The following is a 27,657-nucleotide window of genomic DNA, read 5'->3' as shown; positions in this document are numbered from 1 at the left end:
GAAAAACAAAACAGTAAACTATCCATACAATGTAGTATATATTTAATATGATAACAGAAATCAGCAATGTTTGCATTAGGAATTTAGTGAAGGGATCCCTGTTAGCAAGAACAATCCAGAGAGAAACCTGCAGGGTTCCACTGTATAACAGGATGAACACTGGTCTAGAGAGAAACCGAAGTTTTGGTCCATTTTTCTGGTCCCTAGTTTCCTGATAAGCCAAGTTAAATAAGAACCTTAAATGTGAGAATCCTAAGTGTTTCACATGTGAATAATCTCAATTGGTGTGTGTACATGTGTATGTGTGTGTGTGTGTAAGTGTGTAAGAACAGGAGAGGGGAGGCAGAAGTAGTATGGGATTCTGTAGTGATTAGGAGCAGGGGTCACAGCCCAAAGACCTAATTTAAGATCTAAACCTAGGCTCTCTTTTGAGTCAATTCAGCTTTAAAAAGCTCTGTTTTCAGAATATCCATATGATTCTGTTCTGTATTAAATAATGTTCAATGCACATTGGGTTAGAGTATGTACTACTGAAAAACTTACGAAGCAGGAAAGACAGGGCTACTCCAGGTTGTTGACCCAAAATCCTGATTTGTTAAAGCGGCAGGGCTCACTGACTGATATGGGGAAAGTGTCTGTAGAAGGTGTGTGGTTAAACCAAACAGAATGGACAGAGTGTGATAAACATGCCTACAGTCCCAGCTACTTGCTTCGTGAGCAGGATTATCACTTGAGCCCAGGAGTTTGACAGCTTGATTCCAGTATGGATAACATGGTGGAATCCGGTCTCAATACAGGGAAGGGAAAAAAAAAAAAAGCCCACCCTACAAGAATAAGTAAATAGCTGCTTAGAGAGACACGAAAAGAAATCAGTAAAGGAAATACTGAGGTAAAACTTAAGACAGATGTGCAATGAGCTTCAGTTCACTAATTTTACAGATCCCTATCAAAAGAATCAGTTATAGAGAATGAAGAACATCTGGTGTATGGCTATGGCCCTGCACTTGGAGGCTGAACAGGAGGACTGTGAGAACCAAGGCGTTTAAGACAGGCAGTATAGTGAGCCCCGATCTGCAGCGGAGCCTTGCTGGTGTCAGGGCTGACGGCCTTGCCTGACGTCTGCATCTGCTTCCATGTAGTTCGACTGTTGTCTAGTGTCTGTCTCTGGGGTGCCAGTTGCAGCTACTCTCAGTGGTCATAAATGTTTTTCTCATGACTCCCACCTGTGTTCTCCCCTAGGGCAGGCACCACAACATCTTTCCTTTAGAATGTGTTCACTTTGTAAATGTGTCCAAAGACCTTTCTGTGGGAGAGGCACTATCACAGGTGCAAGAAGAGACACACAGACATAAGTCTCTCGTGGTCTCTGCCATGGTCAAATGTACATACAGGCTAGATGACTCCACAACCAGAAGCAGGTAAGACAGTGAAATGCCACAAAAAAAGACAGAATGCCATGGGATTCTAGAGAGGTGAGGTCAGAGTTCACAGAACTAGTACTGCTTAGGATAGGTGTTTAAAATATGTGGATTATTTAAAATATGTGAATATAGAGCTATACATATATATTCTTTTCACAGTTTAAAAGTTATTGATTTAAGGACTGTTATAGACTTCGAGAGACTGATTACAAATCACATATCATCGTATATGGTTCATGTAATAGGCAAACAAGACCTGAAGAAAGACATGATTAGTTGTGCATGTGTTTTTCTTTTCTGTAGTGCTGAGGTTGAGCCCAGTGTCTGGCACACTAGGAAAGTGTTTCTAACGTAGTGCTTTCTTAAGTGTAAAAGGCGGTCCTAAGATTGCTGTAAAAACTAGACTTTTCTTTGCCTCTTCATAGTTAGAATGGATCTGTTTTACCATTTCATTTTTAATTGTGCCGGAAAATCCTTCATGAATTTGATCTGGGCCTAACTGAGTTTTGATTGCCAAGGAAATACAAACTTTTCTCTGGTCACATGGAGATCCCAGACTCATAAGACTTGGCAGTTTCAAACCAGATTTGTTCTACGGCCTTCTGGCCCATGTCGAACATCTGCTGTAAATGCTTCCATCCAGTTTTCGCTGTAATCATGAGGTAGTCTTTGTTCTCTGGGTACAGCTGGCAGGAGTGCGCGGCCATGACAAGTGACTGACTAAACCGACTACACACAAGTAAAAACAGAGCGCTCCTCTCTACCGCGGTCAGAGGGATCACACTTTCAAACCCTGCGAGGACGTGACCTCCGACCTGTATAGGATTCGAGCTTTCAATCATCATGTACATGATGGTGATGGCCACTTCAAATACATAGTAGCCATAGCTCATGTCACCAAAATCTAAAATCCCAGAGACTTGATACACAGCATCTCCAGAGGCTGACTTGCTGGAGTCTACTAAGATGTTATGGTCATTAAGATCACCGTGATTGATACCTGAAATTAGAAAAATCACGTAAAAAGTTATTGAAAATACCAACTCATTCTCTTTCTTTTTAAAGCAAAGCCACCTAAAGAATTTGATGAGCAAAACTAAGAGATAAAAGAACAAACGGTTTTCTTGAAGCTATTTCTCCTGGAAAGGACACAGGCAGAGCTCGGCTCTTTTGCTTTCACTCCTCACCAGTGCAGAGGGCAAGGGGGAGACTGCGGTCCTTGCAAAATCCCAAACTGGAGGACTGCTCAAAGCCAGAGATGTTGAGAAGGAACAGAATCACGTTTGTACCATTACAGGTCTTACATGGAACATACGGGCCTTTATTTATATCTAGGTTTTAACAAGTTCTGATAGGCCTGCTGTGATGATGCACACCTTTAATCCCAGACTCAGGAGGCAGAGGCAGACAGATCTCTGTGAGTTCAAGACCAGCCGAGAGTGTTGTTATAGTGGGGCTGGAGAGATAGCTCAGAGGTTACAGGCTGCTCTTCCAGAGATTCTGGGTTCAATTCCGAGCAACCACAGGGTGGCTCACCATTAATAATGAGATCTGGTGCCCTCTTCTGGCCTGCAGGCAGAATGCTGTATACATAATAAATAACTAAATCTCAAGAAAAGAAAATGTTTTTAGCAATTTGACATCCAAGAGCAAGATACATGGCCCTGCCTGGTTGATCAGAACTTGGTCCACTTGGAGTTTGTCTAGTGTAGTTAGTTGGCCTGGTTGATCAGAACATGGTCCACTTGGAGTTTGTCTAGTGTAGTTAGTTGGCCTGGTTGATCAGAACATGGTCCACTTGGAGTTTGTCTAGTATAGTTAGTTGGCCTGGTTGATCAGAACATGGTCCACTTGGAGTTTGTCTGGTGTAGTTAGTCGCGTGTGGTACAAGCTATGACCCAGGCATGTCCAGTAGAACCATGCATCAAATCGCAATGGGAGAAAACAAAACCCCAAACTTGTCTTTATCGTGGGCAATTTGGAAAACACTGATTTAAGCTACTGTCTAGAATTTAGATGTTATTAGTTTGTTCACAAGCAACAAACCACTGAGAGTCGCATGCCTTATAGTAATTAGGTGATATGGAATGTATCTTTTTAACTTAATAAGTTTTTTCTTGAACTAGACAACTGTTTCAAACTGGCCTGTATCTCATGACAATCTTTCTGCCTCAGTTTCCCGTGTGCGGGGAGTAGAGGTGGGAGCCACCATGCTCAGCTTAACTTCTATATGATTAGGTTTGTCTAAATTATGCTTAATTAACATGTATAACACATTGAGTAATACCAATGAACATTATTGTAAACCATACAGTTTAAACTATACATTTCTGAAACACAAATGTAGCATAGAATTAATTCAAAATATATATAGCAAAATTAGACAGAAATACAAGGGAAAAACAGAAAATCCACACCACAGGATATTAAAGTATGTTTTACTCAGTGGTTGTTGGAACAGACAGACAAAAGTGGTCAGTAAAAGATATGGAAAATTTCACCAACATGGTTGACAAACTTGACTTAATGGGCACACACCCCAAAATTACAGATATATTTTCACTTTAATCAAACACGGAGTTTTTTACAAAAATGTAACAAACATCACATCATAAAGATTTAAGTATTATAAAATAAATGTTAACGACTGAAGTCATATAGACTTGTCCTGTTCAAACTCACAGCCACTAACCACAGATATTCATTAAGATTTGAATTGGGAGGCAGAGCCAGGCGGATCTCTGTGAGTTCGAGGCCAGCCTGGGCTACCAAGTGAGCTCCAGAAAAGGCACAAAGCTACGCAGAGAAACCCTGTCTCGAAAAACCAAAAAAAAAAAAAAAAAAGATTTGAGACTGTTCAATTCCCAGAACTCACATGATTGCTCATAACTGTAACTCCAGTATGAGGAGATCTGACACATTCATATAGACATATATGCAGACAAAATACTAGTGCATATGAAATAAAAAACAAATAAATCATTTTAAAAAAGATTAAATAATATGGAATGGCCCAGTTCCTTTGTTGAACAAGCCATATTTCAAGTATTAATTAGCCACATGATGACGGTTTCACTGGACAATAGAGATAGACACTTATTTTTTGGAATCCTATTGAACAACAGTGATATATAATATGTTTTATTTTTGTTTGTTTGTTTGCTTTGGAACAGAATCTCTCCATGTAGTCCTTGCTGTCCTAAAACTCCATATGTTGACCAGGCTGGCCTCAAACTCACAAAGATCCTCCTGCCTTTGCCTCCCAAGTGCTGGGATTAAAGGTGTGCACCACCATGCCTGGCTAACGTATGTTTCTTCTTAACCCAAAATGCAATTACAGCAGAAATCAGCAATGAAAAGATAACTAAAAAGTTCATCATATTATGGAGGAAATAATTTATATCTCTAAATATGATGAAAAGAAGATACTCTAAAATGAGTTACAAAATATCTAAAACTAAATGAAAAGTATGTATTAGGACTTGGTGTGCACAGTTTCTCTTATAGCTGTAGATAGCTGTATTTGCAAGAGCAGTGCTTTGAATGGTAGCTGACTAAGACATCCAGGCAGCTGATGAAAAGTGGCTTCAGCAATAATGAAGATGAGCAATAATGAAGACCACAAAACGGTGGCAGCCTAAAGCAAACAGAAACAATAAGAAACAAAGCAGGAGGAATAATCTAATATCACCTCCTCGCTTGGACAGAAAAAGAGCCGAACAAAAACTGACCCCATGTTTCTAGTTTAAAAGCAATAGAATTGACTGCTACAGGGTACAAGGTTCTCGTTGTGGAAATGAAATGTTCTACAATTAGATATTCAATGTCTGCACAACCCTGAGGATCTATCAAATCATGGAATTGTACAAATAAATAGAAACATTGTATCTTCTGTGAATTATATTCCAATAACGCTGTAAAAATATAAAGGGATATATTATCTTCAATTTAAAAAAGATTAACAACATATTCTTTGATAAATAATAAATATCTCAAAATAGAATAAATTTTGAAACATGCTCTTGCTATGTATTCCAGGCTGGTCTCAAATTCCCTCTCTCTCTTCCTGTCTCAGCCTTCCAAGGGCTGGGCTTGTGGCTGTGCCCCACTATCCCTAGCTGGAATAAGTTTTTGTAGTCTTAAGCCAAACAGCACCTTTTCCCAAACAAACAAACTTTAAATTCGAATATCAGCAAAAAAGAACAGGGCATGGTGGAGCATGTCTTTAACCCCAGCACTGGGAGGCAGAGAAAATGGGTCTCTATGAACTTGATGCCAGCCTGGTCTACACAATGAGTTCCAGCCAAGGTTATATAGCAAGACTCTTTCTCAACACACACAAACACAAATAGACACAGACACAGACACACACACACACACACAGACACACACACACACACACAGACACACACACACAGACACACACAAGGAGGTGGGAGGAGGAGGAAGGGAAGCTAAGGAAAACAGCATCCATGTTTGGAATAAAAATGGATGCAGGCCATCACAAACCAAGACTTATGCTCTAATTAATTTTGTAGTCCAAATAAGGGCAAAGAAAAAGAACACAAAAATATCATGAGTTAAGCACCTATTTCAAGAAGTTGTTTTTTTTTTTTTTAAAGCAAACAGGAAACATTTAGAAAAAAAAACAGGTAATAATATAAGTAATTTAAGATGCAATAAAGAGGGCCTTGAAAATGCCCTTCCCTAGCCTGGCGGTGGCGGTGGCGGTGGCGGTGGCAGCAGCGGCGGTGCATGCATTTGATCCCAGTACTTGGGAGGCAGAGCCAGGCAGATCTCTGTGAGTTCCAGGCCAGCCTCGTCTGAAGAGTGAGTTTCAGGACAGCCAGGGCTACACAGAGAAGCCCTGTCTCGGAAAAAGAAGAAGAGGTGCCAGCAATCTGTATTCAGAACAGAAAGACAGATACTACTAAAGACCTGAGCAGGTTAGAAAATAAGTAAACAGGGCTAGAAAGATGGCTCCGGGGGTCAAGGGCACTGGCTGCTCTTCCAGTGGAACCGAGTTCCATTCCCAGAACCCACAAGATGGCTCACAACTGGCTATAACTCCAGTTCCAGAGGATCCACTATCCTCTGCTAGTTCCCCTGGGTACTGCATGCATGTAGTACACAGACATACATGTAAACAAAATACTCATACATATAAAGTAAAATGAAATCTCAAAAAAGTAAAAAAGTAGGTAAAAATAAATGATACTTTTTAAAAGCTTGTAGTTATAAATACAAAGTTTAAATAAATTTCTATAAAAATATAACTTGCTAAATATGGCAAAAATCTAAATAGTTATATATATATATATATGAAATAAAATTGCTAATTTTAATCATTTCTAGGGCTTTTTGTTTGAGACAGGGACTCACGTAGCTAAGCTGGTCTTGAACTTGCTATGTAGCTGGAGATAAGCCCAAACTCCTTATCCTTCTGTCTTCTCCCACGTGCTGGGGTTCCAGGTGGGGCCACCACGCTCAGTTTGCTAAATGTAAAACTTCCCTAAAGAAAAACACAGCACTAAACTGACTCAGTGGAAGATTACCTCAAACAATGCGAAAAGAAAATGTTGTCATAGTTCCAAAAAGATCAGTATTTATTTTGTAAATTTATATTTGAGCGTGTGTATGCCACATGTGTGTAGCTGCATTCGCGGGCCAGAGGAGGACATTGGATCTCCTGGAGCTTGAGTACAAGGGGTTGTGAGCCACCGGACATGGGTGCTAAGAACTGACTCAGTCCTCTGGCAGAGCAGCAAGCGCTCTAATAGCTGAGCCATCTTGCCAGCCCCGCCCTACTCCCTAAATAACTGTATGCGTCTAAGCCCATACAAGGGTATTATAAAGGGAAAACTGTAAGGAACTGTTTCTTAGGAACGTAGATGTAAGCCATAATAAAACATTAGCAAATTGAAAAGGATGATACATAATAAAGAGGGAAACAGAAACAATACAATGACCACATTGGGTTTAAATTAGGAATGCAACATTGATTTAATGTTAGATACAATCAAGACTTACAGATGTAAGGACAAATAAGCATGCATCTTCATACGAATTCTTAGCGAACCAGAAACACAGGGAAGCTTCCTTAACCATATAAAAGATGTTCACAGTAACAAGAAACTAAAACAACATCACAGTTAACAGGGTCTTGAGACAGAGTCGCTCTATGAGCCCTGGCTTTCCTGGAACTCATTATGTAGACCAGGCTGGCCTCAAACTCACAGAAGTCCTCCTACCTCTGCCTCCGGAGTGCTGGGATTAAAGGCGTGCGCCCATGCCTGGCTATCACAGTCAACAGTTAAACACTGAGGATTGGCAAGAAGGCTTGCTGGGTAAAAGTGCTTGTGCTGTGCAATCCTGATATCCTGCGCTCCATCCCCAGGACTCACAAGTGGAGGAACAGACCACTCTCAAAAGCTGTCCTATGAATTCCACTTAACATACCCTGGCACATGCATGTCCCAACACACACACAAGCACATGTGTGCACATGCACAATAAATAAATAAAATAATTTAACACTGTAAGAGTTTCCTTGGGTAGATATGCAAGAATGTTTAGTGAGATAAAAACAAATACAAGGGCTGTCTCACTTGGCGTGGTTTTACACACTTGTAACCCGAGTTTGGTAGGCTGAACTACGAGAAATGTAGGTTCAAGGTCAGGCTGGTCTATATGGAAAGCCTGTACTTGAGAGAAAAAAAATTCTTCCTTTATAGAACAGTTCAGATGATTTTGTTATATACATACAAATTCTGAAACATCTTGAGATAAATTATTTAAATGATGTGTTTGATGTTGAGCGCTTTTGAGATAGCCCAGTGGTTAAAAGCACTTCCTGCTCTTCCATAGGACTTGAGTTTGATTCCCAGCACCCACATGGGTTGGGTACTCCAGCTACAGGGGATCTAATACCCTCTTATGGCCTCCATGGCTACCTGAATGTGGTTTACACACACACACACACACACACAAATATAAATGAAAAAATAAAATCTATGGATGTGTTAGGAGCACAGCACAAAGATCCTTGTGCTAATATATCTTTAGAGAAACCAGGAATGTTAAGCATGCAGGATCTTTTTTTCCAATGGGAAAGATATAAAACCTGTTCTTCTATCCAGAAATCTGAAAATGCCTGGTGATCTGTGTTATCTGTTGGGCCAGGCCACATCAACCTCCTACAACCAGGACTGGAGGAGGCTAGTAATCTAAACGAGCCTTACAGCCAGCCCCTTACCCCACAGAGCTCCCACACCCAGGACCAGAGATACCTAATAGTCTAAGTGACCCTTACATTATCTGTATATGCAGAGGTTCCCCAAGTTCCCACAACCAGCATCAGAGGCGGCTAATAGTGCACATGACTTCTGTGCTATCTATATGACTGAGACCATGTCAGATCCTTCCTTAGGCTCTTAAACTAGTACAGGTAGCCTATTCTAGAACCCATCTTCTTGGAAGAAATGATATGTACCCTGAGTTGAGTTTTGATGTAATTATGCTTCCTTGTGCACTTGGGAGAGTATTACTTACACCAGGAAGCCCCCCTCCCCCGCCCAAATTATACTGTGTTTAAATGTACTGACAATAAACTGCCTGGCATCAGACTCTCTTAGGTTTGATCCAGGTTGACAAAGTCAATCTGAACCGAGTTTTCATTCTCACCTCTTCATGGCTCATTTCCCTGCCCGTCACCTGTGGAGACCATCTCATGGATGCAATAAAGCACCACTTTGAAATATCAGCAACAAGGAAAACGTGGATCATGAAATAAAATATTAGTGTTTTTAAAATCAAACATATTAAATGAAGAAGAGTATAGTAGCAGAGGCTTGAGATATAGGAGTGGTAGAGCACTTGTCCAGCATGCGCAGAGTCCTGTAATTGACCTACAGCACTGTCAAATGAGCGGGCCCAATGGGTAAAGAAACTGGGTGCCATGCCTGGCAAGCTGAGCTCAACCCAGGGACCCACAAAGTAGAGGGAGAAAACCAAGCCCTTCAAGCTGTCCTCTGACCTCCACATATGTGCTACAGCATGTGCATCCCCAAATAAATGATACAATTTAAAAATGGTTATTGTGTAATTCCTCATTAGAGACATAAAACTCAATGTCTACATGTTTACTTGTCTATATCTTAGAGACAAAGATTTCCTGTGGGTATATGTAAATGGAGACGCTGACTGACTTTGTTCATAGATTAGACTAGTTTTATTAATATAAATATACTGTAATCACCATTTTATTCAAATTTAACTACAAAACAATCAAAATCCAAAGTATCAATGGACTTTTTTTAAACACATGGCTTGCTGATCATAAAACTGATATGGAAATACAAAAGGAAAAAACAGTTCATGCTCTTGTTTGGTTTTGTTTTGTTTTGAGATAGGGTTTCTCTGTGCAGCCCTGGCAGTCCTGGAACTCCCTCTGTAGACCAAGCTGGCTTTGAACTCAGAGAGATCTACCTGCCTCTGCCTCCACACTTGGCAGTTAAGACTCATATAAAAGAACAAGATGGGAAGATATGTTCTATTCTATTCAAAAACTAAAGTTCAAGAAATTAAAATTGTGTAGTAATGTTTAGGGCACTTACAAGTTCTCCTACCTAGGAATATGCTGGACTATACTCTTTATTTTTTTAAAGAGGTGGTGTGGAGTGTGATCTTTCTTGGTTATTGACATGTGAATATAAATGATTGTTAAAGTAGAAGCTTCAAAACCAGTATACACAAAGGTATACTCCATGTTTATTGCTCAACTATTCACAATAACTAGGTAATGGGACCACCCTAGATATCCATTAACAAATAAATGAAGGGGCTGGAGAGATGGTTCAGAGGTTAAGAACACTGTCTGTTCTTCCAGAGGTCCTGAGTTCAATTCCCTGCAACCACATGGTGGCTTACAACCATCTATTGTGGGATCTAATGTCCTCTTCTAGTGCGCAGGCATGCATGCAGATAGAACACTCACATACATAATAAATAAATCTTTAAAAAAAATAAATGGATAAAGAAAACATAGTACACGTGCATAATGGAATTTTATTTGTCCATAAATAAAAATGTAATCATGATATTTGCTAGGAAATGGATGCATTGGAGATTATTATATTAAAGTGAAGTAAACCAGACTCAGAAAGACAATACTGCATGTTTTCTCTCATATGTAGACTCTAGATTTAATCTGTGTGGGGTGTGTGTGTGTGTGTGTGTGTGTGTGTGTGTGTGTGTGTGTGTGTGTGTTGTAGGACATGAATCTAGAAGGAAACCCAAGAGAGGGAAGAAGGGATCTTAAGGAAGAGAGTACAAGGGGAAGGAGAGGGTAATAGGATACATGTTTCATGGAAGCAGAAGGTTGCTGTGGAACAATCCTTTTGTACACTGTGAAGATTTGTCACTTGGATTGGCTTAATAAAGAGTTGGTTGGCCTGCAGTCATGCAGGAATTATAGGTGGGACAACCAAACTAGAAGAATGATGGGAAGAAGAAGGGTGGAGTCAGAGGAGAAGCCAGCCAGCTGCTGAAAAATCAGGGTGTGTAGAAAATGAGCCACATGGTAAAGCATAGATAAGAAATATGGGTTAATTTAAAGCCGGGCGTGGTGGCGCACGCCTTTAATCCCAGCACTCGGGAGGCAGAGCCAGGCGGATCTTTGTGAGTTCGAGGCCAGCCTGGGCTACCAAGTGAGCTCCAGGAAAGGCGCAAAGCTACACAGAGAAACCCTGTCTCGAAAAAACCAAAAAAAAAAAAAAAAAAAAAAAAAAAAAAAAAAAAAGAAATATGGGTTAATTTAAATGTAAGAGTTAGCTAGTAACAAGCCTGAGCTATCACCCAAGCATTTGTAAGTAAGATTAAGTCTCAGTGTCAGTTTGGGAGCAGGCAGTCTGGACAGGGCAAATCCACCTACAGAAGGTGGACTGTTTGGAGGGAGAAAGAGGATCAGGAACAATGGAACAGAGATATAAACTGAACTGACACTTATTGTATGAGTATAGAGATAAATAACTAGACCAGAAGAATAAAATAATCCAAATCACATTTGATCATAATAGAGGTGATATTACAAAACAGAGAAGAGGAAAAGGTATCTGTAATTTACAATGGTGTGAAAAATTATCTATAGGACAAATTCATATTGTATATAAAAACCTGATGGATTATAGACATAATATAAAATGCAAAAATATAAAATGTAGGATGATGAAACTGACAATATGTTGGGGAAGAACTTCTAGCCTTATATTCTACTAAGATTAAAATATTTGGAATCATTAAAATTGGCCCACAGAATGGGAGAAACATTTGTACACATATAACTACAAAGGATTCATCTGGAATATGTTTAGAACTTTCATCAATCAATCAACAACATAAAAAATATCAACAGAAAAGTAGGCAAAAGACTCTAATAGCACTTCACAAGAAGACACACACACACATATATAATATATATACACATATATGTGTATATATATATATATATATCCAACTCAATAGAGAAATGTATTTTAAAACTACAATGAGAAACTAGAATATGAAAATAGACGGAAAATATGTCACAAAAAGAAGATGGTAGTGCAGTGGGATGTCTGCACCCTGGTGAGAGGGGTGTGAGTTCATACAACCTCTTTGGGAAACTGGCATTATTTGGTCAAGTTTATATAAGGAGACTCATGCAGGAGGGTTTCTGTGAATTCAAGACCAGCCCAGACTGCACAGGCCAAACAACAACAAAAGCAAACTTCAAAGACGGCGATTTGAAGAGTGGTGAAGATACCATTCTTGTAAAACTAATAGGAACAAACGAGACCACCATATAATGTGATAAATTGAAGTTGTACCTCCATATTTTCCTGACAGTATGGAATTTGCCAATTTAAAGGTTGAGAAAAGTACATAGCTTTGATTGGGAAAATACTCACATTCTCGAAAATGACTTAATTTGGTCATTACTTCTTCTTTGAACAGCTGAATGACCTGTTCAACAATCTCCCGGTTTCGATTCTGGCTCAGGGCACCCATGTATTTCTCTAGAAGTGGAACGTTTTTCAGATTCCAGATGAAGTTCTCCCGATGGAGAAGATTTAACTTTGGATGATGAAATTCCTAGATGAAAAGCAAGAAACAGGATAGGATGTAGCTTAGACGGCAGAGTCCTTAGCATGAGCAATGTCCTACCCTTGATTGCCGTGGTGAAACTAGGCACAGCTGGCCCCTGTCATTCTCCACTGTATCTTTTATCACTTGGTTCCGTCACTCTGGCCTCCCTGGAGTCCAGGGAGCCTCAGCGTCTTGGTTATATGCCGTGTCTCTCTTCCAGAATGCCCTTTTCCACAGTGATGTTAGAGTCTCCTTTCCACTAAAAGAGCACCTCTGCGCAGACTTCCCGACCACTTCCTTTCTCCAGTGTTCCACAGCTCTCTATGGGAGTGCATTCATGGGGGGCACTGTCCCCTAAGACGGCTCTTCTTCCTCTCACTGGGCTAACCTCGGCTTCTCCTGTGGTGTCCGTGCTGTGGGTCCATCTGTAACAGGGTACCTTTCTGCTCTGGGTCCCCCAGGCCTGGCAGCTGCTCTCAGGACAGCACACCAGCGCCCTCGGCATCTTCTCTTCGGAGATGAAAACTCTCTAGTTCCTTCAACTGTTCCTCACGAAACCACTTTTCAATCTCCTCATCACTGCTGATCACGAAAACAGAGGGTAAGCACTGAAATACCGGGAGCAGTGGCTTTGGAGAAGGACTGACTCTGAACAGAGATAACGGTAGGAGTGAAATTCTCCTTCCAGGCTGTCCAGTGCGACTCAGAGTCCTTTTTACAAATCTCACATGTTACTTTTATTTTTATTTGGTGTGTATGGGGGTGGGTGGGTGCACATTTATGTTGAATGCATGTGTTTATGGGTACACATGCATGTGTGCACTGGTCTGTAGAGGTCAGAGGTCAACCTCACGTGTCATTCTCTCATTGGTCTAGAGCTTGCCAATGAGGCTAAGCCAATACTCCAGAAATCCTCCTGCCTCTCCCTCCACAGCACTGGGATTATAAGCCTGCCGCCTTGCCTGGTATTTTTATGTGAGTTCTGGGAAGACAATTCAAGTCTTCATGCTTCTGCACGAAGCATGGAACATCACTTCACTTCCCGAACTCTTTCCAGCCTCCCTTTAGTATTTTTAATTGCCTGTATGTATATGTCTGAGCATATATGTGTGTGTCTTGTGTGGCTATGTGCATGTGAATGCAGGTACCCAGAGTCCACAGGCAGTTGTGAACCACCCAGGTGGGTACTGGAAACTGAACTTGGGTCCTCTAGAAGAACAGTATATGCCCTTAATTAAGCACTGAGCCATCTCTCCATCTTTTTTGTGTGCGTGTGGACTTATTTTTTCTTTTTTCTTTTTTTATTAGTAAAATCTTCTCATTCATTTTACACACCAAAGATCCCCCTCTTCCCTCCTCCCGCCCCCCCAGCCTCCCCTCCCAACCCATCCCCCACTCCCTCCCACAAGAAGGCAAGGCCTCCCATGGGGAGGCACATCCAGTAGAGGCAAGTCCAAGCCCTTCCCCCTGCCTCAAGGTTGCACGAGGTGTCCCATCATAGGTAGTGGGCTCCACAAAGTCCGCTCATGCACCAGCAATGGATTCTGATCCCACCACCAGGGTTTCTCTATGTAGTATTGGTGCCTGTCCTAGATCTCGCTCTGTAGACCAGACTGGCCTCAAACTCACAGAGATCTGCCTGGCTCTGCCTCATGAGTGCCTTTTTTTTTTTTTTTTTTTTTTTTTTTTTTTAGTAAATATAACAAAGCCAGGTATGGTGGCAAATGTTTTTAATCCTAGCACTTGGGAGGCAGAGACAGGAGGATCTCTGTGTGTTCCAGGCCAGCCTGGACTACAGGATGAGTTCTAGGATAGTCAGAGCTACATAGTGAGACCTTGTCAAAAAAAAAAAAAAAAAAAAAATCTCACAACCATGTACAATGGGATCTGATGCCCTCTTCAGGCCTACAGGTGTACACACAGACAGAGCACTGTTAAATACGTTAAATACAGCAGTCTTTTGGGGTTTCCACTACAGTCTACTTAGGTAGGTTTAGGGTTAGCCCCTACAATGCTGGTGCTGTTGTCCCTCACACCCACACGACATTGTCTCAGCTCTCATGGCGGCAGAGGAAAGAGCATTGGACGGAGTCACACACATCACAGTTCCACCTCCCCCTGCTTACAAACAGGCCACAGAAGATCTCAGATCTCAGTTTCCCCAGTCAGTCAGTCAGTCATGGATTGACCGAGACCGGAAACAAACCTCATACATGTTGGCACTCCACAAGTGCCTTGTGTTTAGTCCGCTTGTTTGGGGGATAACCCAGGGCCTTCCACACACTAGACAAGCACTCTATCTCGGAATTATGTCCTCCATCCAAAGGTTTGAATATTCAAAAACACGGATTTTGCACCTCATCGTCCTGACTTCCCTGGCCTTTCTTTGCTTTCGACTCCTTGCACAGCAGTCTGGATTGCTGGCAGTTTAACCAGTGCTCTTCATTAATTCACGTCAGCCGACCTCCCAGTCATCACCCTCGCACTCTCTCTCACCAGAGCTCCTATTTCCTAAGCACTTTGCTTCCTCTAGTACAAAGCTCAGATCACAATCCTATTCACTGGGTTGCTCTATGTTTCCTTCTTCCCCACACTTGAATCTCCTGAGCCTGACCTCCAACCCATCTGTCAACCAAACTCCAGTATTACTTGGTCCTGTGACTTATGAATGTCTCAGTTCCAGTCCCTATGATGTCAGGGCTCCTGTCTACTCTGGATCCCCTAGGCCTGGAAGCTGCTGGAATCTTCAGTAGCCCAACTATCTCCTCCACAGAGTAATCACGGCCTCTGCCACATGGACAGGACTGAAACAGCACACTTCTGCAGTGTCATAGACTCCGTAGCTCTTGGTACTTACAGGAGGGTTAAGGGACTCCGCCTGTCACAGCATGGCGGAGGTCAGTGAGGGCATAGGCCGTGGGGATGAAATGTCAGAAGGCACTGTGACGCCAAGCGGAAAGTCGCTCTCTGTGTCCCAGAGCGCTCCTGTCCCCCACGTGACAGGAAAGGTGCACAGCAGGGCCGCAGGTGACCACTGAACAGCCAAGTGCTCGGCACGAGGAGGCGTCGCCTCGGAGACCGCACTTGCCATCTCAAGCAGAGAAAGAGGAGAGGAAGCTTCAGGAGGACGAGGCCTGTGAGTGAAGCCGTAAACAGGCTGACAGGAGAGAGCAGTGATAGATAAACGAGTTGATGAAAGTCCTGTCAAAATCCCAATAACGTCCTTTGCAAAAATAGAAAAAAAACATCTTAAGATCTGTATAAAACTATGAAAGAGTCCAAATATCCGGAGTGATTCTGAGGAGAAAAGCGAAGTTAGAGGAATTTAATCTGATTTGAGATTATATTACAAAGTTATCATAACCCAAGCAGTATGAATGCTGAGCATATACATCAGTGGTAAAGCATGTGCTTAGTATGAAGGTTGCCCTGGGTTTAATACCCAGCATCAGAAAACAAACAGAAGGAAAAATAACATGTTACTGGTATGAAACCAGACAAAAGAATTCAGGGAACAGTGCAGAGCATCCATGAAAAACCCTAAAAGCCCAGTACCAAGTAGTGCTCAACAAGGGTAAAAACACTGATTGGCCAGTGGCCAGGCAGGAAGTATAGATGGGACAAGGAGAGAGGAGAATTCTGGGAAGTGGAAGGCTGAGTGGGAGAGACTGCCAGCCGCCGCCATGACAAGCAGCATGTAAGCCATGAGCCACGTGGCAAGGTATAGATTTATGGAAATGGATTAATTTAAGCTATAAGAACAGTTAGCAAGAAGCCTGCCACGGCCATACAGTTTGTAAGCAATGTAAGTCTCTGTGTTTACTTGGTTGGGTCTGAGTGGCTGTGGGACTGGCGGGTGACAGAGATTTGTCCTGACTGTGGGCCAGGCAGGAAAACTCTAGCTACAATACAGTTCTGGGAAAACTGGATTTCAACATGAAAAACAATGATATTGGACATGTATCTTATGCCATATACAAAAATCAACCCCCAAAAGACAAAAGACCCAAATGCCAAGATCATAAAACTCCTTGACAATGGCTTTGTCAGTGGCTTCTTGCCTATCATACCTAGAGCAAATATGACATAATTGAGATTATATCAATCTAGAAGCTTCGGCATTGGAAAAACTCAATCCCTGGGCTGGGGAACTGGCTCCGTCAGTGCAGTGCAGTGCAGTGCAGATAGGCACAGGCCTGAAACACCAACACTGAGAAATGGAGACAGGAGGATCCCTGAGGCTTGCTGGCCAGCCACTGCAGCAGTCTGGAAAGTTCCAGGCTTAGTGAGAGCCGTGTCTCAAAAGATAAGGTGGAGGGTTAGTAAGATGGTTTCCCAGGAAAAGGCATTTGCCAGGCTGATGACTTGAGCTTGAATCTTGGAGCCAATGCAGTAGAAGAGAACTGATTCCTGTAAATTGTCCTCACCTCAGATTTCTACATATGCACAATGGTATGCATGAACACACACACATAAACACACACACACACACACACACACACACACACAAAATAAATGTGAAAAATTTAAATAATAACAAAAAACCATGGAGAACAATCAAGGAACACATGGACATCAACCCTGGCCTTGACAAGTACTTGCACACATATAAGTACGCACCCATACAACATGTACATACGTGAACATATTCACACACAAAGTCAACAATTTTAATCTCAATCAATAGTTCAGGAAAAAGATGTAGAGAAAGTGCTAGTATGCAAGATTTGTAAAGAACTAGTAAACTCAATAACAAGAAAAACAATATAACTCAATTTAAAAATAAGCAAAAGACTAGGATAGACATTTTTTTCCCAAAGACAATACAAAAATCTTCAATGAGCATTTGAAAAGGTGGTCACCATCAACAACCATCAGGGATATACAAACTGGAGACACCATGAGATATCACTTCACACCCATGAAGACAGGCACTATCAGAAATACGAGTGATAACCAGTGTGCGGAGGGTACAGAGAAAGAGAACCTGTGTATACTGTTGACAAGAATGTACAGTCACTATAGAGCACAGCATGGAAAAGTACTAAAGAAACCAAAACCAGAACTACCATGTGACCCTTCAGTTCAACCTTTTTGGGGCACATACCTAAGGAAAATGAAGTTACAACCTCATAAAAATATCTGTACTAGGCTGGCGACGGTGGCCCAGCCTTTAATCCCAGCACTTGGGAAGCAGAGGCAGGTGGATTTAGGTGAGTTTGAGGCCAGCCTGATCTACAGAGCGAGTTCCAGGACAGCTAGGACTATACAGAAAACCCAAAAAACAAAAAATTCTGTCTAGAAAGAAAATCTGTACTATTATGTTCATTATAGTCATTACAGCCAGGTTTAAAAAAAAAAAAAAAAGAGGGGTGTGTGTCGGCCAAAGTTTACACTGTAGCAAATATTTAGTAAAAGGCAAATTGTTTACAGTCTCTGGAGAGAAATGAGAGTAGCAAAGTAGTAAATGTTTTTTTTTGTTTTTTTTTTTAAAGGGTATTCGTTTTTTTTAAGATTTATTTATTTACTATATATACAGACAAGGGCGCCAGATCTCATTACAGAGGGTTGTAAGCCATCATGTGGTTGCTGGGAATTGAACTCAGGACCTCTGGAAGAGCAGTCAGTGCTCTTAACCTCTGAGCTATCTCTCCAGCCCAGTAGTAAATGTTTAAGACTAACAAGCTGAATGATCTAACTACGTGAATACCAAGGCTGCTAAGTGTCCTCGGTCAGCATTTGGCTAAGCAAGTCCATGGCAGAGAAGGAATGAAGTACAGGAGTTAACTGAGTATCACCGGAAGAGGGAGACGATAAGGGTCTGTAATACAGTTCTGGGAAAACTGGATTTCACCAGGGAAAGCACCGACACTGGACATGTATCTTATACCATATCCAAAAATCATCCCCAAATAGACAAAAGACCCAAATGCCAAGGTTTGAAATCATAAAACTCCTTGACAATGGCTTTGTCAATGGTTTCTTGCCTATCATACCTACTGCAAGAATAAACAGATGGGATTATATCAGTCTAGAAGCTTCGGCATAGGAAAAACTCAACAATCCCTGGGCTGGGGAAACGGCTCCGTCAGTGCAGTGATCTGAAGATAGGCACTATAGCAGCTCTTCTAGTATATGTATATGTGTATGTGTATGTGTATGTATATGTACATGTATATGCATCTCATAACATGCTGTATACCTTAGTTATATCACAACACATTTATTTTTAAATGATAAAGGAGAAAGATGTAAGAGACACTTATTGAAACGGCATATTTGGGAGATACTTTGAGGACACCAGAGAGACAATATAGATACAATACAGAACATTGTAACCACTACAAAGCTTTTTCTGAATAAGGTTAACATATGAAGAAAAATCTTCTAAAAATACACTTAAACCAGGTATGATGGCCTACGTGTATAATCCCAGTCCTCAGGAGGCAGAGGCAGGAGGATTGCTGCAAGTTTAAGGCCGATCCAGTCTACACAGTGAGTTCCAGGTCAGGGATCTATAATGAGACCCTGTCACAGGGGCTGGAGAGATGGCTCAGTGGTTAAGAGCACTGGCTGCTCCTGCAGAGGACTGGAGTTCCGTTCCCAGCATCCACAGCCATCCATGACTCTAGTGCCAGGGGATCTAGCACCTTCTTCTGGCCTCCTTAGGCAACTGGCTCATGCAGGACACTTACACAGATGCAGGCAAAACACTCACACACATAAAATAAATAATCTTTTTTCAGAAAGACCCTGTCTTGAGCAAATGAAAGTAAAATAGCTACTTAAATTACAAGTATATTGATATCCATAAGTGGGTCCTGTGTGTGTGTGTGTGTGTGTATGTGTGTGTGTGTGTACATGTCTGTGTACATGCTCATGTGTGCATGTGTTTACCTTGAGGCCAGAGGTCAACACTAGGCACCTTCCTCAGTTGATCTTCATTTTATTTTATTTTTTAAAATTATTTATTTACATGTGTATGTGTGTGCACACGCGTGCATGGATTATGTATGTTGCACACACACATAGACACATAAGAAAACTCGTGTATGTGTGTGAGTGTGCCACGGCATAAGAGTGGAGGTCAGAGAACAACTTGTGGGAGTCCATTCTTTCCTTCCCCCACGTGGGTCTCAAGCTTGGTGGCAAGGACCTTCACTGCTCAGCCGTTTTGCCAGACCCTCCATCTTGGTTTTTGAGACAAGGCCCCTAACTGACCCTGGGACTTGCCAATTTGGCCAGGGAGCCCCGGGGACTCTCCGTCTCTGCCTCCCCAGTGCTGGGAGATAAGCTGCCAGTCTTTCATGTGGGTATCAGGATCCTAATTCACATCTTGATGGTTGTGCCAATGGCATCATCTTTGAAGCCCCGTGAATGGACATTTTAATGAACGTCCACAAGTGGATTTGCTCCAACTTAATACAAAGTGTTCTGACTGAAATGTTTAACATGGTTGCTACCCAAAGCTATATGCAATACAATTTTTGTTGAATAAGAAAAAAAAGACAATTTTTGTTGAATAAGTAAACACAGTGCAGTAGAAAAAGGTTATAAATATTTATTGAACATCAATTCCAGAGAATGGGTTTACTGCCAACTTTTAATTTTTCTTTGTATTTTTACTGGTTGTTCTTAAATAATGAATCACTAAAGGGTTTTTGTTTAACCAGAAAATAAATGAGTCATTTATAATTTAGGACAGCAGGGTAAATCAATACTGTGTAGATGGTCACATGGCCTTGATATTCTGGCCAAGAGGAGTAACAAACTTGGCTTGCCCAGTTGTAAAAGTTAAAGCCCTGAACAAAATTTAAATCACTGGCATTAAGAATGAAAACAGACAAGTAAAACGAGTTTGTCCTCACTCACTACCTTGACAGAGGACTCAGTGCGGAGGGGAGACCCAGGAAGAGCCCAGAACGCTCAGTGAGTTGAAGACACAGAGCTGAGAGTCCAGGAAGAGCAAGGTGGCTAGAGATTGCGGGACAGACTCCCAAGGTCAGAGCTGCAGAGAGACCACCAGGTCCTCATTGAATTTGGGTCTGTGACCCACATGTTACGTCTGAGGAATGAAAGGTCTGGAAGGGATGGGATTGGACACAAGACTGGAGCAGTGTCTGTGGCTACTAACCACTCTGGGAAACATCCAGTCTATAGGATGATGGCAGAGAACTCAGAAGGGGTTTACATTACACAATTCTTAGAGTAAACCCAGGCCTGGTCCCACCTATCAAAGGTTACAATCAAGACACAAAAGAGTTAAATGGCTTCCAATCAACCTAACTGCGTCTCCTCCAGGAAGTCCAGTGGAAGTCAAGCACAAGAACCATGTGGGAGCTGGACATGGTCACACATACCCCACTGGGAAAAAAAGTAAAGTGGCCTAAATATGTCAACTAAATGGCAAAGACTCTCAGTATCTTTCTTTGTTTGCTTTTAGTCAGGGTGTCAGAACATAGCCAAAGCTAGGCTTGAATTAATTTCAGCAATCCTCCTGCCTTAGCCTCCTAAGTGCTGGGACTACAGGCATACACCACCATGCCTGGTAAACACTGTCAGACTGCATAAAAAACAAACAGGAAAACCAATACAAAAGTAAGGTCCTAAGAATTCTTCCTATGAGAAACATTTCAAGTGTAATAACTGCCACATAAAGCAGCATTCTGTTTTCTGTTCGCTAATTTCTAGCAGACTACAAATATGTTTCTGAGAATAAAACAATTAACTCTGTCCCTTTCCTCTCTTACTTAATTCTTACAATTGCTTCTTGCTTCTGAATGGAACTGTATCCCAATAAGCCGAGGTTAGAATCCATGCCTTGCTCAAGCCTTCCCTGGTCATGAGCTTAACTCTAAAACAATCACCCAATATGGTTGCATTGTCTTCTAAACCTCTTGAAACTTTAAAATTGTTTGTTTATTGTGAGACAGAGTCTAGCTGCAGAGTCCTGACCTATGAACTCACTATGTAGACCAGGCTGGCTTTGAACCTGTGGTGATCCTCTTGCTTCTGCCTCCCAAGTGGTGGGCCTGAAGGTGTACACCACCACATCCGACCTTTCCCTAACTCAAGCCCTTCATCAGTTTTTACTACTTATTGATTATCTGACTGTTGAATTAGCTTCCTAGATGTTCCCCACCTTTCTGCCTCCCAGAGTGCTATAATTAGGTTTTGCATGTGAAGAAAATCCTCCTAAGGATCTCTACTGCCTGTAAGATACAGCTGAGACTCCTTACTTTTTGAGGGTGGGAAGGCCCGGTCTTACAATGTAGTTGTTAGTCTAGGTGGCACAAACTGAAGAGATTTCTGTATCAGCCTCCCAACTGTTCGGGACAAACTGACTTCTTACTGTCACAGAATGTGTGTCTTAGAATCTGACTCCGCCTTATATTTTCAACTTTATCTCTTGCCTGCCTCATCTGTCACCCTTGTCTATTGCAGCCACAATGAATTACCCAGCGGTTCCAGAATATGGTCCTTCCTTGTACTTCATGTGCTCATCCCTTCACCTGGAATGTCCTCCTTCCTCCTTTTCTCTCTCACTAATGCACTCCTAACTTTAGAAGAAGCTTGGAGTTACTCTTGAACAACTAAGTCTTCCAGTGTGTCAAATGTACAGTGACAGACATCAAGAATAAAAGATGAATAAATCTGCTGGGGAGGCAGCGCAGATGGTAGAGTGCTTCTCTAGCATGCATGAAGCTCTCCCAGAATCATATAAACTATAAAATCATATATCCAGTACTCGGGAGACTGAGGCAGGAGGATCAGGAGTTCAAGGTAGTCTTCAGTGACACAGTGAGTTTGAGGCCACCCTGTTCTGTACAGACCTGTCTCAAAGAAAATGAATAAATAAAGTATATTGTTCTTAAGAATCTCATCACTAGCCAGATATGGTGGGGTGCATATCTTTAATCCTTTAATCCCAGCACTTTCAAGGCAGAGAGGCAGGAGGATCTCTGTGGTTAGCTTGGTCTACATAGTGAGTTCCAGGCCAGCCAGGGCTACCCAGTGAGATTCTATCTCAAAGCAAACAAACAACAACAACAACAACAACAAAGATAACAAACAAAAATCCCTTACAAACAAAGTGAGACCCCATATCTTACCTCCAATGTTTTATCCAACTGGGCAGCTAGCCTTCCTATTTCATACAGCTGCTGGTGGCTGATGGCGACCTCAGCTATGGGTCTTCCCGGGAGGTAGGTGAGCATTCTCACCAAGAAGCCTTTGGTTTCAGATCCACTGTCTAGAGGGAAGGAGTGACACGTCCTGTCAATCATTCTTGAAAAAACAACAGTAGCTATTTTTCCTTTAGAATTGCCAGTGAAAGGAAAAGGAATTTGGGGGTAGGAGGGGAAATGCACAAAGCTAAAACTACTCTGCAATGTTCCGTGAGACAGGGCGGAGGGGGTCAAGGCAAACAGAAAGACAAGCAAACCATTTACACATTCAGACAGCTCCAACTATGCAGGCCTTAGCTCCAAGGAGACATTTACTTACTAGGTAAATGAATGCCTTAAATCCACACTTTCATATACACTTGCAATGAGGAACCACAGGCATAAAAAAGGAACGTTCCATAAACCACAGGTTTCTTGGTGGCAAACTGAAGTGCATCTTGTATCTGCAATTCAGCTCTCCTATCTATTCCTGGGGGAAGGGGGGTGCTGGAAAGGGTCTCATCTCAGTTGTTAGGAGCAATACAAATTAAAAAGTTAGAGATAAACAAGAGACAAGAAGATGGTGGAGACCTCACACTTCAAAAAATCCCAAGAAACTGATGTCAAGCGGCTGCTTGAGATCAACACTCTTTAAAGGGCACAGGCTGAGCCCCACAGATGAGAACCTGCAGCCTTGCACTCAAGTGTTGTGTCTGAGCTCACACACAGCAATGGCGAACCGGGTTTTAAATGCCTGATGGCCTGTTCCTGTTCTTACCGCAGCGGCACCGCACCAGCACATGCAACCAGTCTCTTAAATAACGAGACGCCCCCGGGGCTGGAGGAGTGACTTTGCCTACCGAGTGCTTGCACAGCACGTGCAGGGGCCTGGGTTCAATCCCAAGCAACAAATTTAATCTTTTTGTGTTAAGTAAGAACAGAACATGTTCTCCTGATTTTCACAGGCACCTTAGTTACTATTTATCAGGATATTTATAAACAGAAAATTTAACTTTATACTAGATCTCAACTCAAATCATTTCCAAATTATATCTCCACTTGGAATTGTGAAATTATTATTACTATTATTATTATTTTGGTTTTTCGAGACAGGGTTTCTCTGTGTAGTTTTGGTGCCTTTCCTGGAACTCACTTTGTAGACCAGGCTGGCCTCGAACTCACAGAGATCTGCCTGGCTCTACCTCCCGAGTGCTGGGATTAAAGACGTGGCATGGCGCCGCCGCCGGCATCACTGCCGCTGCTGCCGCCACCACCACCACCACCACCACCACCACCACCACCACCACCACCACCGCCCGGTGTGAACTTGTTTTTGACACCACACTTCTTCTACCTGTAGCCCAGAAGCAGTGATATGATGCACAGGGGATCTCTTACCAACGGACACGAGTGAGATGGTGTTGTCCCCTTTAGTTCGGCACACAGATGCTGTTGGAAATCCAGCTTCTCTCAGAAACATGATGATATGGTTCTGCATCTCAATCAGGTCTCGAGTCTGACTGGACTCTGTGTTGCTTATTTTGAGGACATATTCAACGGGGTCATCTGCAGTGTCTTTGGTTCTTGAAATGTGAACATGAAAGTTTTGGTCATCATAGCTAGGGAGTGGCTGGATCTTAGAGACTTTGAACCCAAATACTGATTCTACCAGTGCAGAGGCTTGTGCCTCAGTAAAAGTAGGTTTGGTAAAAGCCCGTGACTGCCGGCCATCTCCACTTGACATTATGTCTAGGGGAAAAATAACAGCCAGGAGAGAGACATATTACAACGACAGTTATTTATTTGAATTACTATTCTCAAGACAGACCACTGTTTCTCTATATGGAGTCTATGCTTCTTGATTTTTATTTATAACGTTTAAAAACTTAAATTAGTGAATAAGATCAAGAAGAAGATGTCCTAGGGCTGGAGAGACGGCTCCACAGTTAAGAGCACTTGTTACTCTTTCAGGAGATCTGAGTTTGGTCTCCAGCACTCACAGTGAGTGGCTCATATTCACCTGTAAGTCCAGCTCCAGGGGCATCTGACACCCTTTTCTGGACTCTGTAGGCAGCTGCAGTTATACATACACCATAGCCACACAGAGACATTTAAGAATTAAAATAATCTTCAAAAGAAAAACAAATTGATGTTCTATCAGGCCATAATGGCTCATGTATGTAACCCAGTGCTTGGAAGGCAGAGGCTTGGAGGACTGTTTCGAGTCCAGGCCAGCTCGGTCTACCTAGCAAGTTCTAGGCTGGCCAGGCGATAGAGGGAGAGCTTGTCTCAAATAAAACAAACAAAACCGAAGTAGATATGTTGGCGAGTGAATCCTTGTGTCATAAAGCATTTTGAAATTCCCCTCCCAAATTGAAGGTATAGTTCTAAGGACAAACATGTCACAGAGGCATTTTTGTTATCATCCAATTCAATCCTTCCTCTTGTCTATCAACTTTACAGGGGATGTAGGTTCAAAGAAATCAAGAGATGTGTCCAAAACTAGTACTAAGTTCCATTGACGCCGGGCGGTGGTGGCACACGCCTTTAATCCCAGCACTCGGGAGGCAGAGCCAGGCAGATCTCTGTGAGTTCGAGGCCAGCCTGGGTTACTGAGTAACAGGAAAGGCGCAAAGCTACACAGAGAAACCCTGTCTCAAAAAAACCAAAGGGAAAAAAAAAGTTCCATTGAGCACTCAGCTCTGGGGGCTGGGAATATGGCTCACAGGGTAAGGTGACCAACATGTGAGCATGACGTTTGCATCCACAGCTGCCATAAAAAGCCAGGCTTGATGGTATGTGCTTGCAATTCTAAATTGTTGCATTCTTTTATGTTTGTTTTTGTTTTTTGAGACAAGGTTTCATGGAGTATAGGTTAACCTTGAACTCGCCATATAGCCTTGACCTTCTGATTTTCCTGCCTTTACCTCCCAAATGCTGAGATTACAGGTATGTAACACTACACTTGGCTTATTTGGTGCTGGGGATCAAACTCGGGGCCTCATGCATGCTAGGCAAGCACTCTACCAGGCAAAACCATGTCCCCAGCCAAGCTGTTGTATTCTTGACAATCTCTTCTCATGTTTACCTTCTGACCATATTATTTGCTTTCAGAAGCAAATTAAGCTCTTCAGGTGTTGTTTGCTAAACATATTGTCACAAAGACTAAACAGGGTTTCAAAACAATCTTTGCACCTGAAACTTCTGGAAACTAATACATCCTGTCACATTGCTTTTGGCCTTAAGACTTTACAAGGAATTTTAAACATTCCTCCTGAATATATATATAAAACAAGGCCAGTGTTCACAATGTAATGTGAACTGAAGCACTAATTCCAAGATAAAAATCCTCTCAACTCTGAAAGTATTTAAGGGTATTAAAAGAACTTGAGAGGAATTTGATAGGGAGCTGGGTGTGGTGGTGGCTCACATCTGTTGTCCCACCAATCCAGAGACAGGGACAGAAAGACTGCTGCTTGTTGAAGGCCAGTCCGGACTACCTATTGCGTTCTAGTCTAGCCCTGGCTACAGTGGAAGACTTGTCTCAAAAAGAAAAAGTTCTTAAAATTGAAAAGACTGTTAAAGGCAATTAGTGAAGGCCCGTCTGCAGAAAATGTCCCCATGACCTTGAACGGAATTTGGGAAGCATCTTTTTGCAGAGCCTTGCTTGCTAAAGCAGGACAAGGCATTATTGGCAGGTCTGCTCACAAGACAACCCGGTCCACTAAACAGGTGCTGAGCTACAAAAAGTTGTTCTGGCACCAGCTGGGCTACCAACCTCTCAAACTGCAGCCATATGGCCTCTAAAAGAGTTTAGGAACGTCATCTATACAAGTCCCTTCTAGCACCAGTCTCTAAGCGGTTCAAAGTTCTCTTTTGAGCTTATATTTGCTTTTTTGTTGTATACACGAAGAACTCCACATCATGAAAGAAAAGGCACACATTGAAACCTGCCCCTGAAAGTAAATACACACATAGAAATGTTTTTATCGGAGATTTCCATTTTAACCAAATGTGCCCCGTATGTGTGGAGAGGATGGAGGGCGAATCCAAATCCTGTATAGGTGTTAATGTACTTCTTACCAGCAATATTTAGCTCCCGAAAAAACCCTCAAACAGCAAGGGCTTCTAACCAGGGGGTTGGCGCTATACTCCATAATCTTTGTTGAACCAAAGGGGAATGACCAGAGAGTGGACCTTACACTCTGCACTTTGTGCAAGGTACACCAGAAAAAACCACCACAACAAAACAGAAACCCGTCTTTCCTCTCGGACTCTCCTAAAGTGTTAACAAAGTCCCGGGAACTCTGCCTTAGCACTTCTTCCAAGTCGGTCTTCAGCGACCCTTTCTGCTATGAGCTTCCAAGGCTGGGAAGCAGGCAATTATGTATTGCCTGCATCTATTTGGTGAGCCCATGGTTGCCATCACTCACAGTTTACAGGCTGCAGGGACTCTACACAGTCGTCTTCCAAGGGCGACTGGACGCAGCACTACCCGCTTCTCCAGTGGTCTAGCTGCGGAGAAAGGACAACGATGGGAGGGAGGTGGCCCATAGCTGGGTTCCTGTCCTTGAGTCAGTTAGGTCCAGGAGAGCCTCTGGGATGGCTTCCACCCCGCACCGTGCAGGCCCGCGGAGGGTGGGACCCTCAGGATTGCGCTGAGATCTCAGCCCAGCTGTGCGGCTGGACAGTGAGCTGCCCGGTCAACACGCAGCGAATGTGAGGAGCGTTAGGGCAGCAGGAGCCCGCCGCCCGCTCTCAGGGACGTCCCCTCACGGAGACCCCGGGAGCATCTCAGCCTCACCCACCTCCGCTCACCCGCCGCGATCGGACGTCTCCAAGCAGACCCGCTGTCCTCGCTCAGCAAGCCAGAAGCCACGGTGCGGGAGGTGGGGCCCGACCCGCGGCCGCGAGCCCCGCCTTCCTATTGGCCCCGCCCACATCCC

The 27,657-nt window shown here is 42.6% G+C and overlaps 1 protein-coding gene across 8 annotated transcripts; it reads right to left on the bottom strand.

The window, feature by feature from the left end:
* Positions 1–25: 25 nt before the first annotated feature.
* Positions 26–27,657, bottom strand: Hykk (hydroxylysine kinase). Of its 8 annotated transcripts, none has more exons than XM_042280962.2 (6): positions 27,520–27,640; positions 27,145–27,226; positions 24,110–24,460; positions 22,658–22,797; positions 12,368–12,551; positions 26–2,421 (listed from the first exon to the last, which is right to left on the bottom strand). In XM_042280962.2, exons 3-6 carry the CDS (start codon positions 24,453–24,455, stop codon positions 1,961–1,963), a joined length of 1,131 nt encoding a protein of 376 aa, XP_042136896.1. In that variant the 5' UTR covers positions 24,456–24,460; positions 27,145–27,226; positions 27,520–27,640; the 3' UTR covers positions 26–1,960. The 8 variants fall into 8 exon arrangements, with proteins under 8 accessions (XP_042136896.1, XP_042136897.1, XP_042136898.1 ...); XM_042280963.2 differs by having other exon boundaries at positions 27,530–27,595; XM_042280964.2 differs by having other exon boundaries at positions 27,145–27,222; positions 27,520–27,564.

This window comes from Peromyscus maniculatus, chromosome 7, assembly GCF_049852395.1.
Source record: "Peromyscus maniculatus bairdii isolate BWxNUB_F1_BW_parent chromosome 7, HU_Pman_BW_mat_3.1, whole genome shotgun sequence".
Classification (NCBI taxonomy): Eukaryota; Metazoa; Chordata; class Mammalia; order Rodentia; family Cricetidae; genus Peromyscus; species Peromyscus maniculatus.
Note: the sequence above shows the minus strand (reverse complement) of the source record. Positions and strands in the feature narration are given on the sequence as shown.

Coding starts and splice junctions, on each gene's coding strand:
- Hykk (XM_016004663.3), bottom strand. CDS start 24,455: ATGTCAAGTGGAGATGGCCGGCAGTCACGGGCTTTTACCAAACCTACT. Junction 22,798..24,109: donor CATCTCACTCGTGTCCGTTG/GTAAGAGATCCC, acceptor CCTTCCCTCTAG/ACAGTGGATCTGAAACCAAA. Junction 12,552..22,657: donor AGTTGGATAAAACATTGGAG/GTAAGATATGGG, acceptor CTTTTCATCTAG/GAATTTCATCATCCAAAGTT.